Source organism: Vulpes vulpes, chromosome 6, assembly GCF_048418805.1.
Source record: "Vulpes vulpes isolate BD-2025 chromosome 6, VulVul3, whole genome shotgun sequence".
NCBI classification, from domain to species: domain Eukaryota; kingdom Metazoa; phylum Chordata; class Mammalia; order Carnivora; family Canidae; genus Vulpes; species Vulpes vulpes.
Window position 1 is genome coordinate 130,886,101 of NC_132785.1, and position 21,975 is coordinate 130,908,075.

Genomic DNA, 21,975 nt, shown 5'->3' on the forward strand with positions numbered 1-21,975 from the left:
TGTGTGAGGCCTTGTGTGTGGGACTGTATATGCCCATGTGAGCCTGTGTGTGTGTGGACTGTATATCTGTGTGAGCCCATGTGTGTGGGACTGTATACGCCCATGCGAGCCTGTGTGTGTGGACTGTGGACACCCCTGTGAGCCCGTGTGTGTCTGTAGGACTGTGTACACAGTTTGAGCCTGTGTGTGTTTGTGGGACATTGTACACCCGTGTGAGCCCATGTGTGTGTTTGTGGGACACTGTACAGCCCTGTGAGCCCATGTGTGGGACTGTGCACACCCCTGTGAGCCCCTATGTGTCTGTAGGACTGTGTACACTGTGTGAGGCCCTGTGTGTGGGACACTGTACACCCGTGTGAGCCTGTGTGTGTGTGGATTGTGGACACCCCTGTGAGCCTCTGTGTTTCTGTGGGAATGTGTACACCATGTGAGGCCCCATGTAGGACTGTGTACACTGTGTGAGGCCCTGTGTGTGTCTGTGGACTGTATACCTGTGTGAGCCCATGTGTGTGGGACACTGTACATCCCTGTGAGCCTGTGTGTGTGTGTGTGGATTGATGACACCCCTGTGAACCCCTGTGTGTCTGGGGAACTGTGTACAGTCTGTGAGCCCATGTGTGTGGGACTGTGTACACCCATGTGGACCTGTGTGTGTGGACTGTGAACACCCCTGTGAGCCCGTGTGTGTTTGTGGGACACACTACAGCCGTGTGAGCCCATGTTTGTGTAAATTGTGTACACCCCTGTGAGCCCTTGTGTGTTTGTGGGTTTGTGTACACTGTGTGAGGCCCAGTGTATTTGTGGGACACTGTACACCTCTGTGATCCTGTGTGTGTGTGGATTGTGGACACCCCTGTGAGCCCCTGTGTGTCTGTAGGACTGTGTACACTGTCTGAGGCCCTGTGTGTGTCTGTGGACTGTATATCTGTGTGAGGCCATGTGTGTGGGACTGTATACGCCCATGTGAGCCTGTGTGTGTGTAAATGGTGTACACCTCTGTGAGCCCCTGTGTGTCTCTGGGACTGTGTAGACTGTGTGAGCCCATGTGTGTGTCTGTGGACTGTATATCTGTGTGAGCTCATATGTGTGGGACACTGTACACCCCTGTGAGCCTGTGTGTGTGTGTATTGATGACACCCCTGTGAACCCCTGTGTGTCTGTAGGACTGTGTGCACTGTGTGAGCCCATGTGTGTGGGACTGTGTACACCCCTGTGAGCCTGTGTGTGTGTGTGTGTGGATTGATGACACCCCTGTGAGCCCCTGTGTGTCTGTAGGACTGTGTGCACTGTGTGAGGCCCTGTGTGTGTCTGTAGACTGTATATCTGTGTGAGCCCATGTGTGTGGGACTGTATACACCCATGTGAGCCTGTGTGTGTGGACTGTGGACACCCCTGTGAGCCTGTGTGTGTTTGTGGGACACTGTATACCTGTGTGAGCCCATGTGTGTGTGAATTGTGCACACCCCTGTGAGCCCCTGTGTGTCTGTGGGACCGTGTACACTGTTGAGGCCGTGTGTGTATGTGTGTGTGGGGGACTGTGTACACCGTGTGAGACCATGTGTGTGTGGATTGTGTACACCCCTGTGAGCCTGTGTGTGTCTGTATACTGTGTACACTGTGTGAGGCCATGTGTGTGGCTGTGGGACTGTGTACACCGTGTGAGACCATGTGTACGGCTGTGTACACCCCTTGAGCCCGTGTTTGTGGGACACTGTACATCTGTGTGAACCCCTGTGAGTGTGGATTGTGTACACCTCTGTGAGCCTGTGTGTGTGTGACTGTATACACTCATGTGAGCCCATGTGTGACTGTGGATTGTATACACGTGTGAACCCACATGTGTGTGTGGACTGTGTACACCCGTGTAAGCTGCTGTGTGAGCCTGTGGCACTCATGGTCCTGGTGGAGTATGTGCTTCCACTTCTGTGGGAGCCTCTGGAACGTGTGTGCCTAAGTGCATGTGAGTGTGTGCAGGGTCGACACGGCTGTGAGTGAATGTGTCTCTGCAACACTGTGAGTGGCTGGGAGGTACCTGTGTGCTGTGTGTCTGGCTGTGTCCATGTGTCTGTGTTTGGCAGTGTGGCCACGTTTATCTGGGGGCCACATGTGTCATCTGTGGGGCCAGTGGGTACTTCTTCAGGTCAATGCCTGTGTGTGTGTGTGTGTGTGTGTGTGTGTGTGTATATCTCTAAGAGTGTGTCTCTCTGTCTCTGTGTGTCTGTGTGTCTGTTTGTATGTCGCTGTGGCTGTGATTCTTCGTGACCATGTGTGCCGGACCGTAGGAAGGGCCACCGCGCTGACCCCTGTCACCAAGGCCACGCCCTGGAGCCTTATTGATTTTATTTATTTATTTATTTTATTTTATTTTATTTTTTTATTGGAGTTCAATTTGCCAACATTTAGCATAACACCCAGTGCTCATCCCATCAAGTGCCCCCTCAGTGCCCGTCCCCCAGCCCTCCTGGAGGCCTCTCTAAACTGGAGCCTCTCTGGAGGCTTCTGGCCTGGCTTGGGGGGTGGGTACGGGCAGGGTCCCTGCTCCAGGGAGGCCGCTCTACTGTGTCCCAGAAGGGGGCACCCACAGGGGGGCCCTCAGCCATGGTCATCACCCCCCTGCTGCCCTCCAGGCCTGTTGGTCCAGGGTGTCTGGCCATGGAGGGGGCAGCCCCCGCCTGGGCACAGCAGGGACGAGGGTTGGCAGGACGGACTGTGAAGGGTGGATGGGACCTGGCTGCGACCCGGGGGCTTTGTCCCCCTCCCCGCCCCCCCACAGGAGGCCCCTTCCACCAGGCAGGCCTCTGGAAGGCACCGTGGGGCCTGGCCACGCTGGACCCGGTCACGTGGGGCGATGGCCAGGCAGGGGGACGATGGGCAGGAATGGCCCCAACCACAGCCAGCTGGCACAGCCGCCCCTCCCCCACAATGCAAATGCTGGAGGGTTCTGCCTGGGCTGCCTCGCTCTCAGGGGCCCGCGGGGCTTTCCACCCCGGCCCCCACCTGCTCTGTGGTTCCCGTCCTTGGTGTTTTTAGAAATATTTGCAAGTGGATGTTTGCGCCTGTGTAGGGTGGGGCTGGGAGCCGCTCCAGCGCCCCCGGGTCATGTTTTTCAGACTGGGCTGGGGGCGGGGGCCTGCGTCCAGCTTCTGCGCTGAGGGCCCTGAGGGTCCTGGTGGGGCCCCAGGGTGTGCACCTCCACTCTGGCGGACGTGGAGCCCAGGCCCGGCTCGTGTCCTTGGGGGCGCCCCAGTGGCCAAGGTGCCGTCTTTCTTTATTTTTTAATAATACATTTATTTTTTATTGGTGCTCAATTTGCCAACATACAGCATAACACCCGGTGCTCATCCCGCCAAGTGCCCCCTCAGTGCCCGTCACCCGGTCACCCCCACCCCTGCCCTCCTCCCCTTCCACCACCCTAGTTCGTTTCCCAGAGTCAGGGGTCTCTATGTTGTGTCTCCCTTCCTGGTATTTCCCACCCACTTCTCCCTTCCCTTCTATTCCCCTTCCCTATTATTTATATTCCCCAAATGCGTGAGACCACATAATGCTTGTCCGTCTCCGACTGACTTATCTCACTCAGCATCACACCCTCCGGGGCCCTCCACGTCGACGCACATGGTGGGTATTGGTCGTTCCTGATGGCTGAGGAACATCCCACTGTACGCACAGGCCCCAGCTTCTCCGTCCATCATGTGTCGATGGGCGCTGAGGCTCCTTCCACAGTGTGGCTCTTGTGGACGTTGCTGCTGTAAACATCGGGGTGCAGGGGTCCCGGCGTTTCACTGCATCTGTATCTTTGGGGTCAATCCCAGCAGTAAGATGCGGGTCTTGAGTGTGACCCGAGGCCCTGCCATCCAGAACCTTCCAGAGCTGCAGTGTCCCTGGGCTGAGGGGCAGGTGGACAGTGAGCCTCAGTGACAGGCAGGCTCCACACTCACACCCCGTGCATGTGCACACACTCGCTGCACTGGCCTCCTGCGTGTCCTGGAGGTAAGGGTGGCAAGAAGACCTGGCCCTTGCTGCACTCCATGTGCCACACCGTCTCATCTCATGGCCTCACAGCTCTCACCACGGAGGCCCAGGGTGGCCAGCGTGCCCACTCAGGCAGACGTCCTACCCCAGGGACAAAGCTCAGCTTCACAATGCTGCTCACGCTGTGAGTGTGAGCATGTAGTAAGCACATGAGTGTACGTGAGGAGAGTGGGGTGAGTTGGGCCCATGGGTGTGTGTGTTCAGGTGGTTGCACAGGAGCACATAGATGTGTGCAGCGTGAAGCTGTGTACTGTGTGCACGGGGTGTAAGTGTGTGGGTGTGTGCAGGTTTACACACAGAGCTGAGTAGGTATGCACAGTGTGTCTAGGTGTGTGTAGGGTTTGTGGGTGTGTACAGGGGCCTGCACACGTGTATACAGTGTATGGATGTGTCCAAGTGTATGCACAGGAGTGTGTAGACGTGTGCAGTGTGTGGGTGTGCACCAGTGTGCAGTGGGCGCTCCCCAGGAGATGGGTCGGGGCCTCTCACTGTCCGGGCCTGGCTGCTCATCATGTGCCTCTGGCACAGAACCTCGGTCCGCTGTCTGGGTGTCTCCTGGTTCTCCCCAAGGCCCTGGAGCCCTGTGGGCAGGGACAGGCTGGGCTGGCAGTCAGGGCCTGCGCCGGGCAGGGACACAGAGGCGGCAGGGAAGAGTGGTGCTTGGTCACCCGAGGGGCCCGCTGGGGGCACAGTGAGTGGAAAGTGTGGGCCGGGGAGCCCGTGGTCAGCCTCATGCAGGAGCCAGGGCCCCAGGGAGGTGGCCCCGACCTACACACAGAGGGACTCTTGGAACCCACTCCCCCTCAACACACAGGGACACTGCACACCACACACTCACACGCACTGAAGGCCGTGGTACCCACGCTCTGCTGCAGGCTCGCACAAATCAACACACACACACGGTATTGAAATGCACGCCCCCCCCCCCCTACACTCAGAACACACAGACATGCTCACTGGGACCTGGGCAGATGGCCTGGGGCCTGAGCGAGGGAGGTTCCCAAACATGCAGACCGCCCCAGCCCCCACCTCACGAGGGTCCCCATCGGCCAAGGTCTGTTCGGGGTCAGCACGGATCACCTGGGACAGCCAACATCAGCCTGGGATCAGCCAGGGTCAGCCAGGGTCAGGCCTCAAGGGGCCAAGGTCAGCCAGATTGACACAAGAGTCATCCTATGTCGGGCAGGGTGAACCAGGGTCAGCCAGGGTCAGACTAGGGTCAGCCAGGGTCAGGCCAAGGTCAGCCAGGATCACAGTCAGGCCAGGGTCAGGACTCAGAGAGGCCAAGGTCAGCCAGAATGAGACAAAAGTCATCCTAGGTGGGCCAGGGTCAGTCAGGGTCAGGCAGGATGAGACAGGGTCAGACTAGGGTCAGCCAGGGTGAGGCCACAGTCAGGCCAAGGTCAGTCAGGGTCAGCAGGATCACAGTCAGGCCAGGGTCAGGCCAGGCTCAGCCAATTTCAGGCCTCAGAGAGGCCAATGTCAGAGATAATTAGACCAAAGTCACCCTAGGTCTGCCGCGGTCAGAACAGGGTGAGGTCAGGGTGAGGGCAAGGTGAGGTCAGAACAGGGTGAGAGCAGGGTGAGGGAAGGTGAGGGCAGGGTGAGGGCAAAGTGAGGCCACGGTCAGAACAGGGTGAGGTCAGGGTAAGGCAGGTCAGAACAGGGTAAGGCAGGTCAGAACAGGGTGAGGCAGGTCAGAACAGGGTGAGGCAGGTCAGAACAGGGTGAGGTCAGGGTGAGGTAGGGTCAGAATAGGGTGAGGTCAAGGTGAGGGCAGGGTCAGAACAGGGTGAGGCAGGGTGAGGCAGGTCAGAACAGGGTGAGGTCAGGGTGAGGCAGGGTCAGAACAGGGTGAGGTCAGGGTGAGGCAGGGTCAGAACAGGGTGAGGTCAGGGTGAGGGCAGGGTCAGATCAGGGTGAGGCAGGGTGAGGCAGGGTCAGATCAGGGTGAGGCAGGTCAGAACAGGGTGAGGTCAGGGTGAGGCAGGGTCAGAACAGGGTGAGGTCAGGGTGAGGCAGGGTCAGAACAGGGTGAGGTCAGGGTGAGGGCAGGGTCAGATCAGGGTGAGGCAGGGTGAGGCAGGGTCAGATCAGGGTGAGGCAGGTCAGAACAGGGTGAGGTCAGGGTGAGGCAGGGTCAGAACAGGGTGAGGTCAGGGTGAGGCAGGGTCAAAACAGGGTGAGGACAGGGTGAGGGGAGAGTCAGAACAGGGTGAGGCCAGGCTGAGGCCAAGGTCAGAACAGGGTGAGGCGAGGGTGAGGCAGGTCAGAACAGGGTGAGGCCAGGCTGAGGCCAAGGTCAAGCAGGGTGAGGCAGGGTGAGGCCAAGGTCAGAACAGGGTGAGGTCAGGATCAGAAGAGGGTGAGGTCAGGGTGAGGCAGGGTTAGAATAGGGTGACGTTAGGGTGAGGCAGGGTCAGAACAGGGTAAGGTCAGGGTGAGGCAGGTCAGAAGAGGGTGAGGCAAGGTCAGAACAGGGTGAGGCCAGGCTGAGGCCAAGGTCAGAACAGGGTGAGGTCAGGGTGAGGCAGGGTCAGAACAGGGTGAGGCCAGGCTGAGGCCAAGGTCAGAACAGGGTGAGGCGAGGGTGAGGCAGGGTCAGAACAGGGTGAGGCAGGGTCAGGACAGGGTGAGGCCAGGGTGAGGCAGAGTCAGAACAGGGTGAGGCAAGGTCAGAATATGGTGAGGCCAGGGTGAGGCAGGGTCAGAACAGGGTGAGGCAAGGTCATAACAGGGTGAGGTCAGGGTGAGGCAGGTCAGAACAGGGTGAGGCCAGGCTGAGGCCAAGGTCAAGCAGGGTGAGGCAGGGTGAGGCCAAGGTCAGAACAGGGTGAGGTCAGGGTGAGGCAGGGTCAGAACAGGGTAAGGTCAGGGTGAGGCAGGTCAGAAGAGGGTGAGGCAAGGTCAGAACAGGGTGAGGCCAGGCTGAGGCCAAGGTCAGAACAGGGTGAGGCGAGGGTGAGGCAGGGTCAGAACAGGGTGAGGTCAGGATCAGAAGAGGGTGAGGTCAGGGTGAGGCAGGGTTAGAATAGGGTGAGGTCAGGGTGAGGCAGGTCAGAAGAGGGTGAGGCAAGGTCAGAACAGGGTGAGGGAGGGTCAGAAGAGGGTGAGGCCAGGGTGAGGCAGGGTCAGAACAGGGTGAGGCAGGGTCAGAATAGGGTGATGTTAGGGTGAGGCAGGGTCAGAACAGGGTAAGGTCAGGGTGAGGCAGGGTCAGAAGAGGGTGAGGCCAGGGTGAGGCAGGGTCAGACCAGGATGAGGTCAGGGTGAGGCCAGGGTAGGAACAGGGTGAACCAGGGTCAGCCATGCTCAGACCTCGGGGGGCCAAGGTCACCCAGATTGAGACGAAGTCACCCTAGGTCTGCGGGCTCAGCCAGGGTTCTGCTCGGATCCGTGCAGGACACTGTGACACCCACACCTTCAGGCCAGATCACTGGGGCTCCCGGGGCCACAGGACCCACGGGCGTGCAGCCCCGAGGGCTGAGGTCTGTGCCCACAAACAGCCAGGCGGGCTGGCACCCCAGCAGCCGTGCCCCCCGGGCTGTGCACCAGGACAGGTGCACTTGCTCCACGGGGCTTATCCTGCGTCGGGGACTCCGGGTGTCCGGGAGGGGGCGGTGACCATGGCAGAGTCGGGAGCGACACAGACGGTGGGAGAGACAGAGACAGAGGGCAGGACGCGGCCTGGCCCAGGGGCCCAGCCCGTCACACACGCACCCACGGCCGGGCCCTGACCACCACCGCCCTCCGCACTCTCCAGCTAACTCACCCCCTCACGTCCGCAGAGGGGGGCGGCCGGACGCCCACGTGCCTATGTCCCCACGCCCACCCACACCCCCCCCTCCTGTGCCCTGGGGGCTCGGGATCCCTGCCATGCCCTGTGGGGCTGAGCGGCACACCCGGGTGTCTGGGTCCCTAGACCAGCGCCTCGTGCAGCCTCGGGGGCCCAGCTGGGGGGGGGCACGTGCCCTGTGCTCCACGAAGGCCCCGGATGGTGCAGGGGCACGAGGGCGGAGGTCAGCCACCGGGGGAGCAGCCGAGCAGTCCTGAGCAGAGGCAGGCGCGCTGTGCGGGTGCGGCAGGGCCGCTTGGGCACCCACGTGCCCCTCGGGGGTCTGGCCCCCACGGCCCCTGGGACGCCCACCCGGCCCTGCACACTGTGCCCTGTCGCTGTGCAGGCCCGAGCAGGCCCCTGGGCCTCGGGGGGGGAGCCAACAGGCTGCATGGGGCCCCAGCAGGGGGCTGGGAAGAGGGGGCCCCTGTGGCAGGGGACGCAGGAGCTCTGGTGCCCTGAGGCCCTGGGACCCCAGCTGCTGGGCTCAGGCCTGGGGCTCATGCAGGGGCCCCCACAGGGGGCGGACACCTGGGGCCCGGGTTGCTGCCCTGGGGCCGGTGCCTGGGGGACGACCAGAGAGCAAGAACAGCACACGGCACAGCCCGAGGACACGGGTGGACACTGGGAGGACCGCAGGACAGGGGTGGGGAGTTCCAGAGTGGCGGGGGCCCTGCGGGGTCGCGTGTGGGTTCGGGGTCTGCAGGAGGGGTCCCGGAGCCGCCCAGAGAGGCCGGGCTGCGTGGGGAACGGGGACAGAGGAGCCGTGAGGCAGGGGCCTCTGGGGGAGGCGGGCTCTGCTGGCACCGAGCTCAGGCCCCAAGGGGCTGCCCCTGGGGAACGGGGGTCGGGGTGCGGGTGGGCCACGCGGGGCGAGGCCCGCGGCCCTGCTGCGAGGGAGCATGGAGGCCGCGGGGCGTTTGGAGGCTCACAGCAGGGGTCTCAGACGCGAGCAGGGTAGACGGGCGGCTGGCGAGGCCGGCGGGCCGGGGCGAGGGGCGGGTGGCCGGGTGCAGGGCCCGGGGTACCCACTCCCGGTTACGGGGTGAGAGCGCCGCTCCGCAGCGGGTCCTGGCCCTGGGATGGCGTCGCGGGTGACGTGGGCTGTCGGCCCTCCCCGGGCAGCAGGAGCGACGTGTAGACGTGTGGGTCACCGCGTCCCTCACCTGACCCTAACACCTCTCTCAGGGACCAGGGCCCCACGCCGCCTCCGCCCGGGTCCCCCCACACACGCCAGAGGCACGAGCGTCCTGCCCCCGCCGCCCCTCCTGTCCTGCTCTCCATGCGGGGCCCCCGACAGCCCTGGCGGGGGAGGGCGTGCGGCGGGGCTAGGGGTCAGGGGACCCCCGGGCTCACCCCGCCCGGCAGCCTGGGACACCCAGACCTGCCTGCAGATCCTCGGCCTGGGCCCCTAGAGGCAGCCAAGCTGTGCTGTCCCCACCCCCCCGCGGCTCCCGACTCCTCCGCGCCCCCAGACCCGCTCACGGTCGCCCTCCCTCTGGATGGAGTCACGTGCCCGCCCCCCCAGGCCTCGTCCCCTGGCCTTGGCGGTCCCACCTGGACGCTCGCCCCGGCCCCCTGCCGAGGGTCTGGGTGTGGGGACAGCAGCCCCAGCCCCCAGGACCCCGCCCCCGTGGTGAGCCCCCGGCTCTCTCTGGAGCTCAGGGAGCTGCAGGTTGGGGGTCGCGGCCACTGGCCATCGCTGCCCCGGTGCCCCCACCGGCCCCCACATCTGGAGTTACCGTCAGCACCACTGGCGTCGGCGCCCTCTCCCCGCGGGTCACAGGGGCCCTGGCCGTGACCCTGTCGAGACCCCAACCCTGGGCTGGAGTAGGGCCCCGGGGCCCCGGCCGAGGCGGGGTCGGGGTGAGGGGCACCAGGAGGGTCCTCCCACGTCCTCCTGTGTCAGCCGGGAGCCCCCCTGGAACGAGCGGGTCCCTCGCCTGCTGCGTGGCTGGTGATGGCGCAGCTCGGCTCCTTCTGGAAGGAGCCCCATGAGCGTTTGGGGGTAAGGCTGCCGGCCCCCCAATTGTGTTTTCACAGTAAGGAGTCAAGGCCCGAGTCCAGGTCCAGGGGTCTTCCTGGGGTGTGAACCTCGGGGGCCCCCACCCTGCGGCCATGCGGTCGGCGCCTGCGGGCCAGGGACCCTGCTGCCTGCGCACGCCCCAGTGACAGCCTCGGCCTGCTGGGGCCTGTGAACCCCCACGCTGAGCCCGTGCTACGAGCTGTCCCGAGCCTTTGGCCTGGTGTCCTCGGCCACCTCCGGCAGGCACCCCACGTGTTTGCGCCCTCACTGGTCACACACTCCTGGGCTTCGCACCCTCAGGCTGCCACACCCCAGCTGGCCAGGGCCGTCGGCCGGGTCACGGCCCCCTGTGACCTGTCCCAAGCTGGCCTCCTAGTCCGGGGGCCAAGCCGCACGGCTGCGGGGGGGCTGGGGGTGCACCGTCAGCGGCTCCGGGCCCCAGCGCGGCCGCCACTCCGTGCCCATCCCGCCACCCCCACCCCCACACAACACAGGTGCGCAGGGCTCCAGTCTCCGTTTCTCCCCAAATTACTCATTTCGGGCAGATTTGGCCCTGAAGGGGACATGCAAATGGCTGTTTGTTCCACACTGAAAAACATCTTTCTCACCCACCAGGGCCGTTTCCAGAAATAGCTTGCCTCGAACCCACCTGCGCCGGGCCGCCGCCCCCACAGCAGGCCAGGTGGGCCCAGGCCTCGCTTGGGGCCCTCCGCCCCACCCCCCGCCGGCGGAGGCCCACCTGGGTCAGTGACCCAGTGACGGGCCTGCAAATGGTGACTTCAGTGAATCAAAATGGTTCTCAGCTTGTCCATCCCCGGCCTCTGTCCCCGGTCCCCAGGGACGCGCGGCCTTGCAGGCCGGCCTGGTGGTCCAAGCCCCAGGACTGGTGGGGTGTAGAGGGAACAGGAGGGCCCGGGGGGAGGTGTGCTGAGGACACCCCCGGGGACCTCGTGTCCCTGCACTGGCCGCCCCCCACCTGGCAGTCCCCCCACTACACACCAGGACAGGGCGGCTCGGCTGGGCCAGGCAGCTGCGGGTCACCCGGGGCTGGGCCTGTGGAGTGGGCCTGGGGCCACGGGTGCTCACAGCACCTCAGCCCTTGTCAGCCTGCGGCCTCCCCTGCCCGGGCCTGTCCACGTCCTCACCGGCCTGTCCTTGTCCCTACCTACCTGTCCACATCCTCACCTGCCTGTCCTCATCCCCACCGGCCTGTCTCTGTCCACACCTGCCTGTCCACGTCCCCACTGGCCTGTCTAGGTCCCCATCTGCCTATCCCCATCCCCACCTACCTTGTCCTTGTCTGCACCTACCTGTCCCCGTCCCCACCTCCCTGTCCCCATCCCGATCCTGCCTGCCCCCATCACCATCTACCTGTCCTCGTCCCCATCCTGCTTGTTCTTGTCCCCACTTGCCTGTCCCCATCCCCACCTCCCTGTCCCCATCCCCATCCTGCCTGTCCTCATCCCCATGTACCTGTCCTCGTCCCCACCCTGCCTGTCCCCGTTGCTCCCTGAGTTTTTCATCTGTGTGTCTTTGTGTCTCTCTCCCAGTCTCTGTATCTCTATGTTCATGTCTCTCTGTCTCTAGCTCCTGATGTCTCCATCTCTCTCCACTTGTGTGTCTTCACAGCTCAAACTGCTGCTCGGGGGCCAGCAGCCTTACCCCCAAACGCTCACGGGGCTCCTTCCAGAAGGAGCCGAGCTGCGCCATCACCATCCACGCAGCAGGCGAGGGACCTGCTCGTTCCAGGGGGGCTCCCGGCTGACACAGGAGGACGTGGGAGGACCCTCCTCGTGTCCCTCACCCCAACCCCGCCTCGGCCGGGACCCCGGGGCCCTACTCCAGCCCGGGGATGGGACCTCGGCAGGGTCACGGCCAGGGCCCCTGTGACCCGCGGGGAGAGGGCGCCAAGGCCAGTGGTGCTGACGGTGACTCCAGATGTGGGGGCCGGTGGGGGCACCGGGGCAGCGATGGCCAGTGGCCGCGACCCCCAACCTGCAGCTCCCTGAGCTCCAGAGAGAGCCGGGGGCTCACCACGGGGGCGGGGTCCTGGGGGCTGGGGCTGCTGTCCCCACACCCAGACCCCCGGCAGGGGGCCGGGGCGAGCGTCCAGGTGGGACCGCCAAGGCCAGGGGACGAGGCCTGGGGGGGCGGGCACGTGACTCCATCCAGAGGGAGGGCGACCGTGAGCGGGTCTGGGGGCGCGGAGGAGTCGGGAGCCGCGGGGGGGTGGGGACAGCACAGCTTGGCTGCCTCTAGGGGCCCAGGTCGAGGATCTGCAGGCGGGTCTGGGTGTCCCGGGCTGCCGGGCGGGGTGAGCCCGGGGGTCCCCTGACCCCTAGCCCCGCCGCACGCCCTCCCCCGCCAGGGCTGTCGGGGGCCCTGCATGGAGAGCAGGACAGGAGGGGCGGCGGGGGCAGGACGCTCGTGCCTCTGGCGTGTGTGGGGGGGACCCGGGCGGAGGCGGCGTGGGCCCTGGTCCCTGAGAGAGGTGTTAGGGTCAGGTGAGGGACGCGGTGACCCACACGTCTACACGTCGCTCCTGCTGCCCGGGGAGGGCCGACAGCCCGCGTCACCCGCGACGCCATCCCAGGGCCAGGACCCGCTGCGGAGCGGCGCTCTCACCCCGTAACCGGGAGTGGGTACCCCGGGCCCTGCACCCGGCCACCCGCCCCTCGCCCCGGCCCGCCGGCCTCGCCAGCCGCCCGTCTACCCTGCTCGCGTCTGAGACCCCTGCTGTGAGCCTCCAAACGCCCCGCGGCCTCCACGCTCCCTCGCAGCAGGGCCGCGGGCCTCGCCCCGCGTGGCCCACCCGCACCCCGACCCCCGTTCCCCAGGGGGCAGCCCCTCGGGGCCTGAGCTCGGTGCCAGCAGAGCCCGCCTCCCCCAGAGGCCCCCGCCTCACGGCTCCTCTGTCCCCGTTCCCCACGCAGCCCGGCCTCTCTGGGCGGCTCCGGGACCCCTCCTGCAGACCCCGAACCCACACGCGACCCCGCAGGGCCCCCGCCACTCTGGAACTCCCCACCCCTGTCCTGAGGCCCTCCCAGTGTCCACCCGTGTCCTCGGGCTGTGCCGTGTGCTGTTCTTGCTCTCTGGTCGTCCCCCAGGCACCGGCCCCAGGGCAGCAAGGCCGGGCCCCAGGTGTCCGCCCCCTGTGGGGGCCCCTGCATGAGCCCCAGGCCTGAGCCCAGCAGATGGGGTCCCAGGGCCTCAGGGCACCAGAGCTCCCGCGTCCCCTGCCACAGGGGCCCCCTCTTCCCAGCCCCCTGCTGGGGACCCATGCAGCCTGTTGGCTCCCCCCCCCGAGGCCCAGGGGCCTGCTCGGGCCTGCACAGCGACAGGGCACAGTGTGCAGGGCCGGGTGGGCGTCCCAGGGGCCGTGGGGGCCAGACCCCCGAGGGGCACGTGGGTGCTCAAGCGGCCCTGCCGCACCCGCACAGCGCACCCGCCTCTGCCCAGGACTGCTCGGCTGCTCCCCCGGTGGCTGACCTCCGCCCTCGTGCCCCTGCACCATCCGGGGCCTTCGTGGAGCACAGGGCACGTGCCCCCCCAGCTGGACCCCGAGGCTGCACGGGGCGCTGGTCTAGGGACCCAGACACCCGGGTGTGCTGCTCAGCCCCACAGGGCACGGCAGGGACCCCGAGCCCCCAGGGCACAGGAGGGGGCAGTGTGGGTGGGCGTGGGGACATAGGCACGTGGGCGTCCAGCCGCCCCCCTCTGCGGACGTGAGGGGGTGAGTTAGCTGGAGAGTGTGGAGGGCGGTGGTGGTCAGGGCCCGGCCGTGGGTGCGTGTGTGAGGGGCTGGGCCCCGGGGCCGGGCCACGTCCTGCCCTCTGTCTCTGTCTCTCCCATCCCCCATGTTACTCCTGACTCTGTCATGGTCCCTGCCCTCGTCCCGGACCCCGGGGTCCCCGGCGCGGGATGTGGGTCCTGCCGTGAGCCCCGTGGAGCAAGCGCGCCTGTCCCGGTGCACGGCCCGGGGTGCACGGCTGCTGGGGTGCCAGCCAGCCTGGCTGTTTGTGGGCACAGACCTTAGCCCTCGGGTCTGTACGCCCACGGGTCCTGTGGCCCTCGGGAGCCCCAGTGATCTGGCCTGAAGGTGTGGGTGTCACAGTGTCCTCCACGGATCTGAGCAGAACCCTGGCTGAGCCCGCAGACCTAGGGTGACTTCGTCTCAATCTGGGTGACCTTGGCCCCCCGAGGTCTGAGCCTGGCTGACCCCGGTTCACCCTGGCCGACATAGGATGACTTTTGTCTCAATCTGGCTGAACTTGGCCTCTCTTAGTCCTGATCCTGGGTGACCCTGGGTGATCCCAGGCTGATGTTTGCTGTCCCAGGCGATCTGTGCTGACCCTGGACAGACCCTGGCTGATGGGGGCCCACATGAGGTGGGGGCTGGGGTGGTTTGCAGGTTTGGGGAACCTCCCTTGCTCAGGCCTCCCGCCCATCTGCCCAGGTCTTGGGTTTCGGGCCTGATTCTTGGAATAGCAGTGTCTGGTGGGGACACCTGGCCTGGGTTGCGCTGTGCTCACAATGACTCAGCCCCCTCCTGGGGCTATTTTGGGTGTTCAGCAGGTGAAGACTGACAAACATGAGAAAAACAAGAGATCACAGACACCATCGCCTCTACCCCTGTTCCCACTCCTGTGCCTGAGCCCCCTCCCTCTGGCACCCCTGTACTGGTGACCCTCATGGCCTGGGGTCTAGCTCATTCATGCCTCCCGGGCCCTGGACATGGGCTGATTCTCTTTCCTTCAAGTCAGCATCTTTATGCCCCTCTGGGCCCTGGAAAAGATGAAACCGGACTTGGGGGTCACTATCTCATCCTCTGTCCAGTGCCCATGCCAAGAGGGTCTTGGATTGTCTGAGGGGCTCCCTCTCCTTACTGTGGGTCACTTCTGATGAGGGTTAGCACTAAGGACCCAGAACATGGGAACAGGACTCCAGATCTAAGTTGTAATGCAGGCCATGAACAAGGGCTCCAACTCAGAATAAATGGGCACTGGGTCACTTCCTGCATATGTAATGAACACTGTGACGCAGATTTTAGGACAAGGGTTCAGTGACCAGGAATTGGGATTAGTGATCGGGACCAGGGCAGAGTGACTGGGACCAGGGCCCAGTGATCAGGAGCAGGGTTCAGTAACTAGGACTGCTGATAAGTAATCAGAGCAAAATGCTAAGGACCAGAGCCCAGTGATTAGATCAGGCCACAGTAACTGGGACCAGGGCTGAGTGGTAAGTACCAGGGAACAATGTAAGGACCAGGGCTCAGTGACCAGGGCTCAGTGATCATGACCAGGACCAGGGCTCAGTGGCCAGGACCAGAGACCAGTGACCAGGGCCAGTACACCGTGATGAGGACCAGAGCTCAGTGATCATGACCTAAGCCCAGTGTCCTCTCGTGGGGCCACCTGGCCTGGGTTGCACTGTGCTCACAATGACTCAGCCTCCTCCTAGGGCTAAGACCAGGCCATGGTGATTAGGACCAGGGCTAAGTGACTAGGACCAGGGCTCAGTGATCATGACCTAAGCCCAGTGACTAGGACCAGGCCATAGTGATTAAGACCAGGGCTCAGTGATGAGGATCAGCGTCTAGTGATTAGAACCAGGGCTCAGTGACCAGTACCAGGGTCCAGTGACAAGGACCAAGGCCCAGTGATGAGGACTAGGGTCTAGTGGTCAGCACCAGGCCTCAGTGATCATGACAGGGCCTAGTGATGAGGACCAGGGCTCAGTGATCATGACCAGGACCAGGTCTCAGTGACCAGGATCAGGGACCAATGATGAAACCAAGGTCTAGTGATTAGAACCAGGGCTCAGTGACCAGTACCAGGGTCCAGTGACAAGGACCAAGGCCCAGTGATGAGGACTAGGGCCTAGTGGTCAGCACCAGGCCTCAGTGATCATGACCAGGGCCTAGTGATGAGGACTAGAGTCCAGTGATCATGATCAGGACCAGGGCTCAGTGATCATGACCAGGGCCTAGTGATGAGGACAAGGGCTCAGTGATCATGACCAGGACCAGGTCTCAGTGACCAGGATCAGGGACCAGTGATGAAACCAAGGTCTAGTGATTAGAACTAGGGCCCAGTGACCAGTACCAGGGTCCAGTGACAAGGACCAAGGCCCAGTGATGAGGACTAGGGTCTAGTGGTCAGCACCAGGCCTCAGTGATCATGACCAGGTCCTAGTGATGAGGACTAGAGTCCAGTGATCATGATCAGGACCAGGGCTCAGTGATCATGACCAGGACCAGGTCTCAGTGACCAGGACCAGGGACCAGTGATGAAACCAAGGTCTAGTGATTAGAACTAGGGCCCAGTGACAAGTACCAGGGTCCAGTGACAAGGACCAAGGCCCAGGGATGAGGATTAGGGTCTAGTGGTCAGCACCAGGCCTCAGTGATCATGACCAGGGCCAGGCAGGTCTCAGTGACCAGGACCAGGGACCAGTGATGAAACCAAGGTATAGTGATTAGAACTAGGGCTCAGTGACCAGTACCAGGGTCCAGTGATGAGGACTAGGGTCTAGTGGTCAGCACCAGGCCTCAGTGATCATGACCAGGGCCTAGTGATGAGGACCAGGGCTCAGTGATCATGACCAGGACCAGGTCTCAGTGACCAGGATCAGGGACCAATGATGAAACCAAGGTCTAGTGATTAGAACCAGGGCCCAGTGACCAGTACCAGGGTCCAGTGACAAGGACCAAGGCCCAGTGATGAGGACTAGGGTCTAGTGGTCAGCACCAGGCCTCAGTGATCATGACCAGGGCCTAGTGATGAGGACCAGGGCCCAGTGATCAGGACCAGGCTCAGTGATCATGACAAGAGCCTAGTGATGAGGACTAGGGCTCAGTGACCAGGACCAGGGCTCAGTGATCATGACAAGGGCCTGGTGATGAGGAGCAGGGCTCAGTGACCAGGAAAAGGTCCTGGGTGCAGTGCTTAGGAAGGTTTTGTTTCATACTGTCCTTGGTGAAGGACGACTTTTGTCCTAAGCCTGTGGCTTATGCAGGACCAGATCAGGTAGACTATAGGTGAAGGGAGCCTCAATCTGGGTCATGAGGCTGATGTCCCCCCTCTCCCAAGCCTCTATCCCTCTCCTCTCCCCTCCTTTCATTTAGAGTCTGAGAACCTTTGCCTTTGAGATCAGTTTATTGCACCAGCAAGGCTGTGTGGGGGGCGGGTGGGCAGCTTCTGAGCAGGGTCGAGCTCTGACATCCAGCTGGGCTTCCAGGAGGCTCCTCCAGACTCCTCTCTGCAAATACAGTGGGATCAGGGCCCAGGGGAACTCCTCGCCAATGCCCTGTCCCCCACCCTGCCTGCCTCAGGGGAGATGGATCGAGTCCTGCTGTGACTGGAGCCCAGGGGAAGCTAACTCCCAGATGCTGCTGGGAGACATCTAAGCTCTGACCCCAGGACTGCCCATAATCCTCAGTGTCAGACCCCCAGGGGTGAGGAATAGGCAGGTGCCCTGGTGGGCGACCTCCCTGCCCCAGTCAGCCCAGCACTCTGCCTCCTTGCCCCTACCTGTGCCTGGCTGGCTTCTGCTCAGTACTGGGGGCCCTCTCTGCTGTCAGTTGGGCCCCGCACGCTTGTCACAGTCAGTGCTGTGCTGTAGAAGAGACTCAGTAGGAAGAGGGTGAGAAGGGTGACGGTAGTGGGCCACAGGCTGGCTCCTGGGGCATCCTCCTCCAGGTCCTCCTGCGGCAGGTCCAGCACCAGCCAGGGAAGTGGCTCCCGGTAACCTGCAAGACACTGTGAGTCTGCCAGGCCCGTGCCTGCATGGACGGGGGCTGAGCCAATGCCTTCCCCTCCCACACACTCTTAGGGTCAGGACAGGGGCAATGGGGGTGCCCTCTCTGAGGTCTGAGGCTGCCTTGGGGAGGATTAGGTGACAGGTGCCCAGGGAAGGGGCTGGGGCCCTTATAGCAATTTAGACACCCAAAGGACCCCCATCTCTAAAGGAGTCCTGGCAGGACCGTAGGGAGAGGGACCTGGCAAGGCAAGAGGGTGGGCACTGGCTCTGCTGCTGTAAACAGCTCAAACCCAAAGCCTCCTGGATCCCAGCTCCATGTGTTTGCTCACCAAGTCCTCACTCTTGGCTTGGCCTTGGTCTGGACCCTGAGTGGCGCCAGAGAGGACCAGACTTGCCACCCTCAGGGTGCTCCAGGTTGAGACATGAATCTGGGTCTGTAGTTCAATGTGTCAAGGGCTAGACAGGCACGTTGCCTTCCCAGGGAATGTGGCTGATAAGCTACAAGGAGCAGGAGGGAGGCCCAGGTGAAGGCCACCAGCACAGGCTATTTTCAGGATCCCAGGGCACAGACCTTCTAGGTTAAATGGGATTTGGACTTGCTTGTCATTGCTGACACATCCAATTATCCATCCATCCATCCATCCATCCATCCATCCAACCATCATCTATCTGTCCATCCATCCATCCACCTGTCTGTCCATCTGTCCATCCATCACCATCATACAACCATCCATCCATCACCCACCCATCTACCCATCTGTCCATCCATCCATCCATCCATCCATCATCCACCCATCCACCTACCCCTCCTTCCCTCCATCCGCCCACCTGTCCATCCATCCCTTCTTCCCTCCCTCCATCCACCCATCTGTCCATGCTTCCATCCACTACATGTCCTATGATCTGTCCATCTACTGACTCTTCTCCCCTCCCCCTCTCTAGAATACTCCTGCTTCGGGCTGGGTGCTAGCTCCCTTGGTGGCTGGAGTACCTTCTCTATGGCAGCACCTCCCCTGCAATGAACCTGTTGTTCCCTCTATTACCCTTTGGTGATTAGACCCTTGAAAGGGGAGCAGTGAGCCTGTGGGTGGGTGGGGGGGGGTCCCACCTCACTTTGGCCCTGGGAGCAGGAGAGGAGCAGAAGGCCAGGTCCCATGGGGAAGCCCAGAGGTGTCTGAGACAAGAGCAGGGGCCCCGCTGCCCCCTTGTGGGAGGGTAAGGCCAGGTGTCCCACAGTGTCCCGGTGCCGCCTCTATGCTGTCTCCTCAAACCTCCCTTTCTACCAGACCATCCAGGAGCAGCTGCACAGGGGCCCTGGGTGGGAGTTTTCTCTGCTGACTCCTCTCTAACCTGCCCCCAACCCCTACCCTATCTGTGGTTTGGGCTATCCTCGGGCTCAGGAAGGGATGGGAGACTTGAGTCTGGGGGTCAGGCGGGGGGTAGAGGCTGCCTATGTGGGGTCAGTGGGGCACACAGGGAAGGCCTGGGGCAGTGACCCTGGGCCTGGGAAATCTTGCTGGGGCTAGGGTGGGGATCCCCCTCACTTTCCTGGGGCTGGGGCTGGGCTAGGAACTTCCTGCAGCTGGAGGGCTCCGGCGTGTGTACAGATGCGTGAGCGTGAGCATAGAGGGGGTGGCTGTGTGTGTCTGTGAGTGAGCCGTGTACAGAGCAGTGTGGTACAGGGCAGCTCCCTGCCCAGTGCACCAGTGGGGCAACTGCATGCACCCCACCCACCAAGGGTGGTGTGGGTCCCTCTGGAATCCTGAATCCTGCCTCGACCCTGACAGTGACACCAGCCTCTTCACTGGTCACCGGCTCCCCTGCCTCCCTCTGGTCCCTCAAGACTGCCCCTAGAGGCATTTTCTGAGACACAAGCAACCGCATCATTGCCCCCAGAGGACTTACCCACTATGCTGTGCCCCCTCACCCCCCCGACTGTCAACTGCAGGTTTTGCTCCCAGCTTGTCTAACTACCATGCACACCATACGCTCACACTAATGCTCACACTCTTACACACACACACACACACACACACACACACACACACAAACCCATGGGTGTGAAAGGCACGTTGAGGTGCCAGGCTGAGCAAGACAAGTGAGGGCCAAAAGGGTCAGGGGCGCAGGTGCCCTTTCCTCTTTGGGCCCTACCCCTGCCTCAGTATGCCACAGACCCCGAATATGGACAGACAGGCGGCCTGATGGAAGCACGGGGCTGCTTTGGGCGAGCATGGAGTTTATTTAGGGGGGGAAGGCTGGGTGGTTCAGTAGCAGATGCCGTCCACCTCTGCCATGACCACAGACACGTTGACGTGGGTGGGTTTACCCGCCAGGCGGTCGATGGTCTTCTGGGTGAAGGACAGGGGCAGGCCCTCGTGGCCCACCATGCAGGAGAACTTCTCCCCCTGCTTCCAGTCTTCGGCTGTCACCCTCAGCATGCTGGTCACGGCAAACATCTTGGTCTGGTCGGGCTCCTTCAGGGGCTCCCAGGTCAAGTACTTCTCTTGGGGTAGCTCCTGGGTCCCTCGCAGCCATCGTACGAGCACATCTTTTGGGTTGAAGCCCCTCACCAAGCACGTCAGTGTCACCAGCTCATTGAGGGCCAGCTCTTCCGACGGCGGCGGCAGCAGGTGGACCTGGGGCGGGAAGACGTTCTCTGCAGGACAGAGAGCCAGGTCAGGGATCTGGGGTGGAGGAAGAGGCTTCTTCCCCACAGCACCCCATGCCACAGTTTCCTTTTGTAAAATGTGGGTGGGAGCACCCAAGCCCAGAGGCTAGAGGAAGGAAGCAGGCTTAGGAGTTGCCTCACAAACTTTTGTGTGCCAAGCAGTGCCTCACGGGCAGGGTCTGGGCCCACCTGTGGGTTTGGTGATGCTGGCGGTGATCGGGCTCTTGGATTCAGGGTGGTTGGCTGTGCAGGAGAAGGTGTCCCCACGGTTCCATGGATCAGCACAGCCTGGCAGGACACTGGACACACTGTAGCAGCCACAGGAGTCACGCTCAGGAGTCTTCTGGATGGGTGTCTTCCCGTTGGAGGGGTTCCAGGTGAAGGTGGCACCCTTGGGGTCTTTCAGGCCACTCAGTGTGCATGTGAGGCTGGCATTGGAGCCTAGAAGCAGATCCTCGAGGGCTGGCTGCTGTAGTGACAGGCGGAGCTCATTGCACGGGAGACACTGATAAGGGCAGTTACCTTCAGGAGCAGAGAGAGAGAGAGATTGGAACGGGTCAGTGTGCGCCTTCTGCCCGCCTGCCCCCTGCCACCCTCCAGCTCCTTCATGGGGGCCCCACCTTGGCCACTTGCTGGGAGCTCAGCCCAGCAGCCCACTGTCCTCCCCGTGGAGTGCCCTTGGGGACACGGCTCCAGGTGGAGGGTCAGAGTGAGGATGTGGGGCCCCTGCCCCTCCCCAGCCTGCCCTCTGACCTTTGCAGGGCACAGACACCGCCTTGCTGGGGCTGGAAGCGTGCTGCACTTGGCATTTCACAGACGAGTCATCAGGGCACTGGGAGGCTGGCAGGGTCAACTGGCTGCTCATGGTGTATAGGCTCCCGGTAGCAGCCTTCATGGGGGGGAAGTTCTTGACAGATGTGCTGTCCTTGCCGGCGTTCCAGGTCACGTTCACAGGCTCCGGCGGGAAGAATCCCTGCACCAGGCAGCCGATGACCACGTACCCTTCTGACTCCTGGTGGCAGAGGCTCAGCGGGAACACACTGGGGCTGGTTTTGGACTCTGTGACACAGGACACTCTGTGAGCCCGTGGGCCAGTGCTGCCTGGACCCCTCACACGGCCTCACAGGCCAAGGTGAGGCCTATTTTTTCTTTGCACTAGAGGAAACTGCACAGAGATGGTCAGTGACAGCCCCAAGGTCATGCAGTTCATATGCCGGGGACTCAGAACGACACGCCTGAGTCCAACTGCAGTGTTTCTGGACATGCTCATCAGGGTTCTAGCATGACCACCTGGACAGGTTCCTCGGGGAGGGCCTCTGGTCCAAGCCACCCCCAGATTGGACTTGTGGTTATTGAACGTGGCTCTCCCACTCACTGAGTCTGCAGGTACTCCTGGAGCCTCAGTTTCCCATCCATGCAGTGGGCCCAGACATGCTCTCTGCTGGGCTTTGGGAATCACCAGAGATGGGCCCAGAGGGAGAGCACGGGCCAGGACAGAGCAGCCCAGGCTTGAAGCAAGGCTGTGTAGGGGGTGACACAGGGGAGGAGAAGGCGCCGGCTCCTTCTGGGACCCCCTTCCTCTTACCAGTCAGGGTCCCAGTCAAACCACCCACCCTCACTAGTCCCATGTCTAGCCTCCCTGTTACTGACAGGTGA

The 21,975-nt window shown here is 62.7% G+C and overlaps 1 gene segment (V, D, J or C); it reads right to left on the bottom strand.

The window, feature by feature from the left end:
- Positions 1 to 19,867: 19,867 nt before the first annotated feature.
- The window catches only part of LOC112930265 (immunoglobulin alpha-2 heavy chain-like), a 1,136,867-nt gene continuing 1,134,759 nt past the window's right edge, over positions 19,868 to 21,975 (bottom strand). The window contains 3 exon segments of the C gene segment in view: positions 19,868 to 20,307; positions 20,509 to 20,841; positions 21,073 to 21,378. Of these exon segments, the coding sequence occupies positions 19,916 to 20,307; positions 20,509 to 20,841; positions 21,073 to 21,378 (1,031 nt within the window).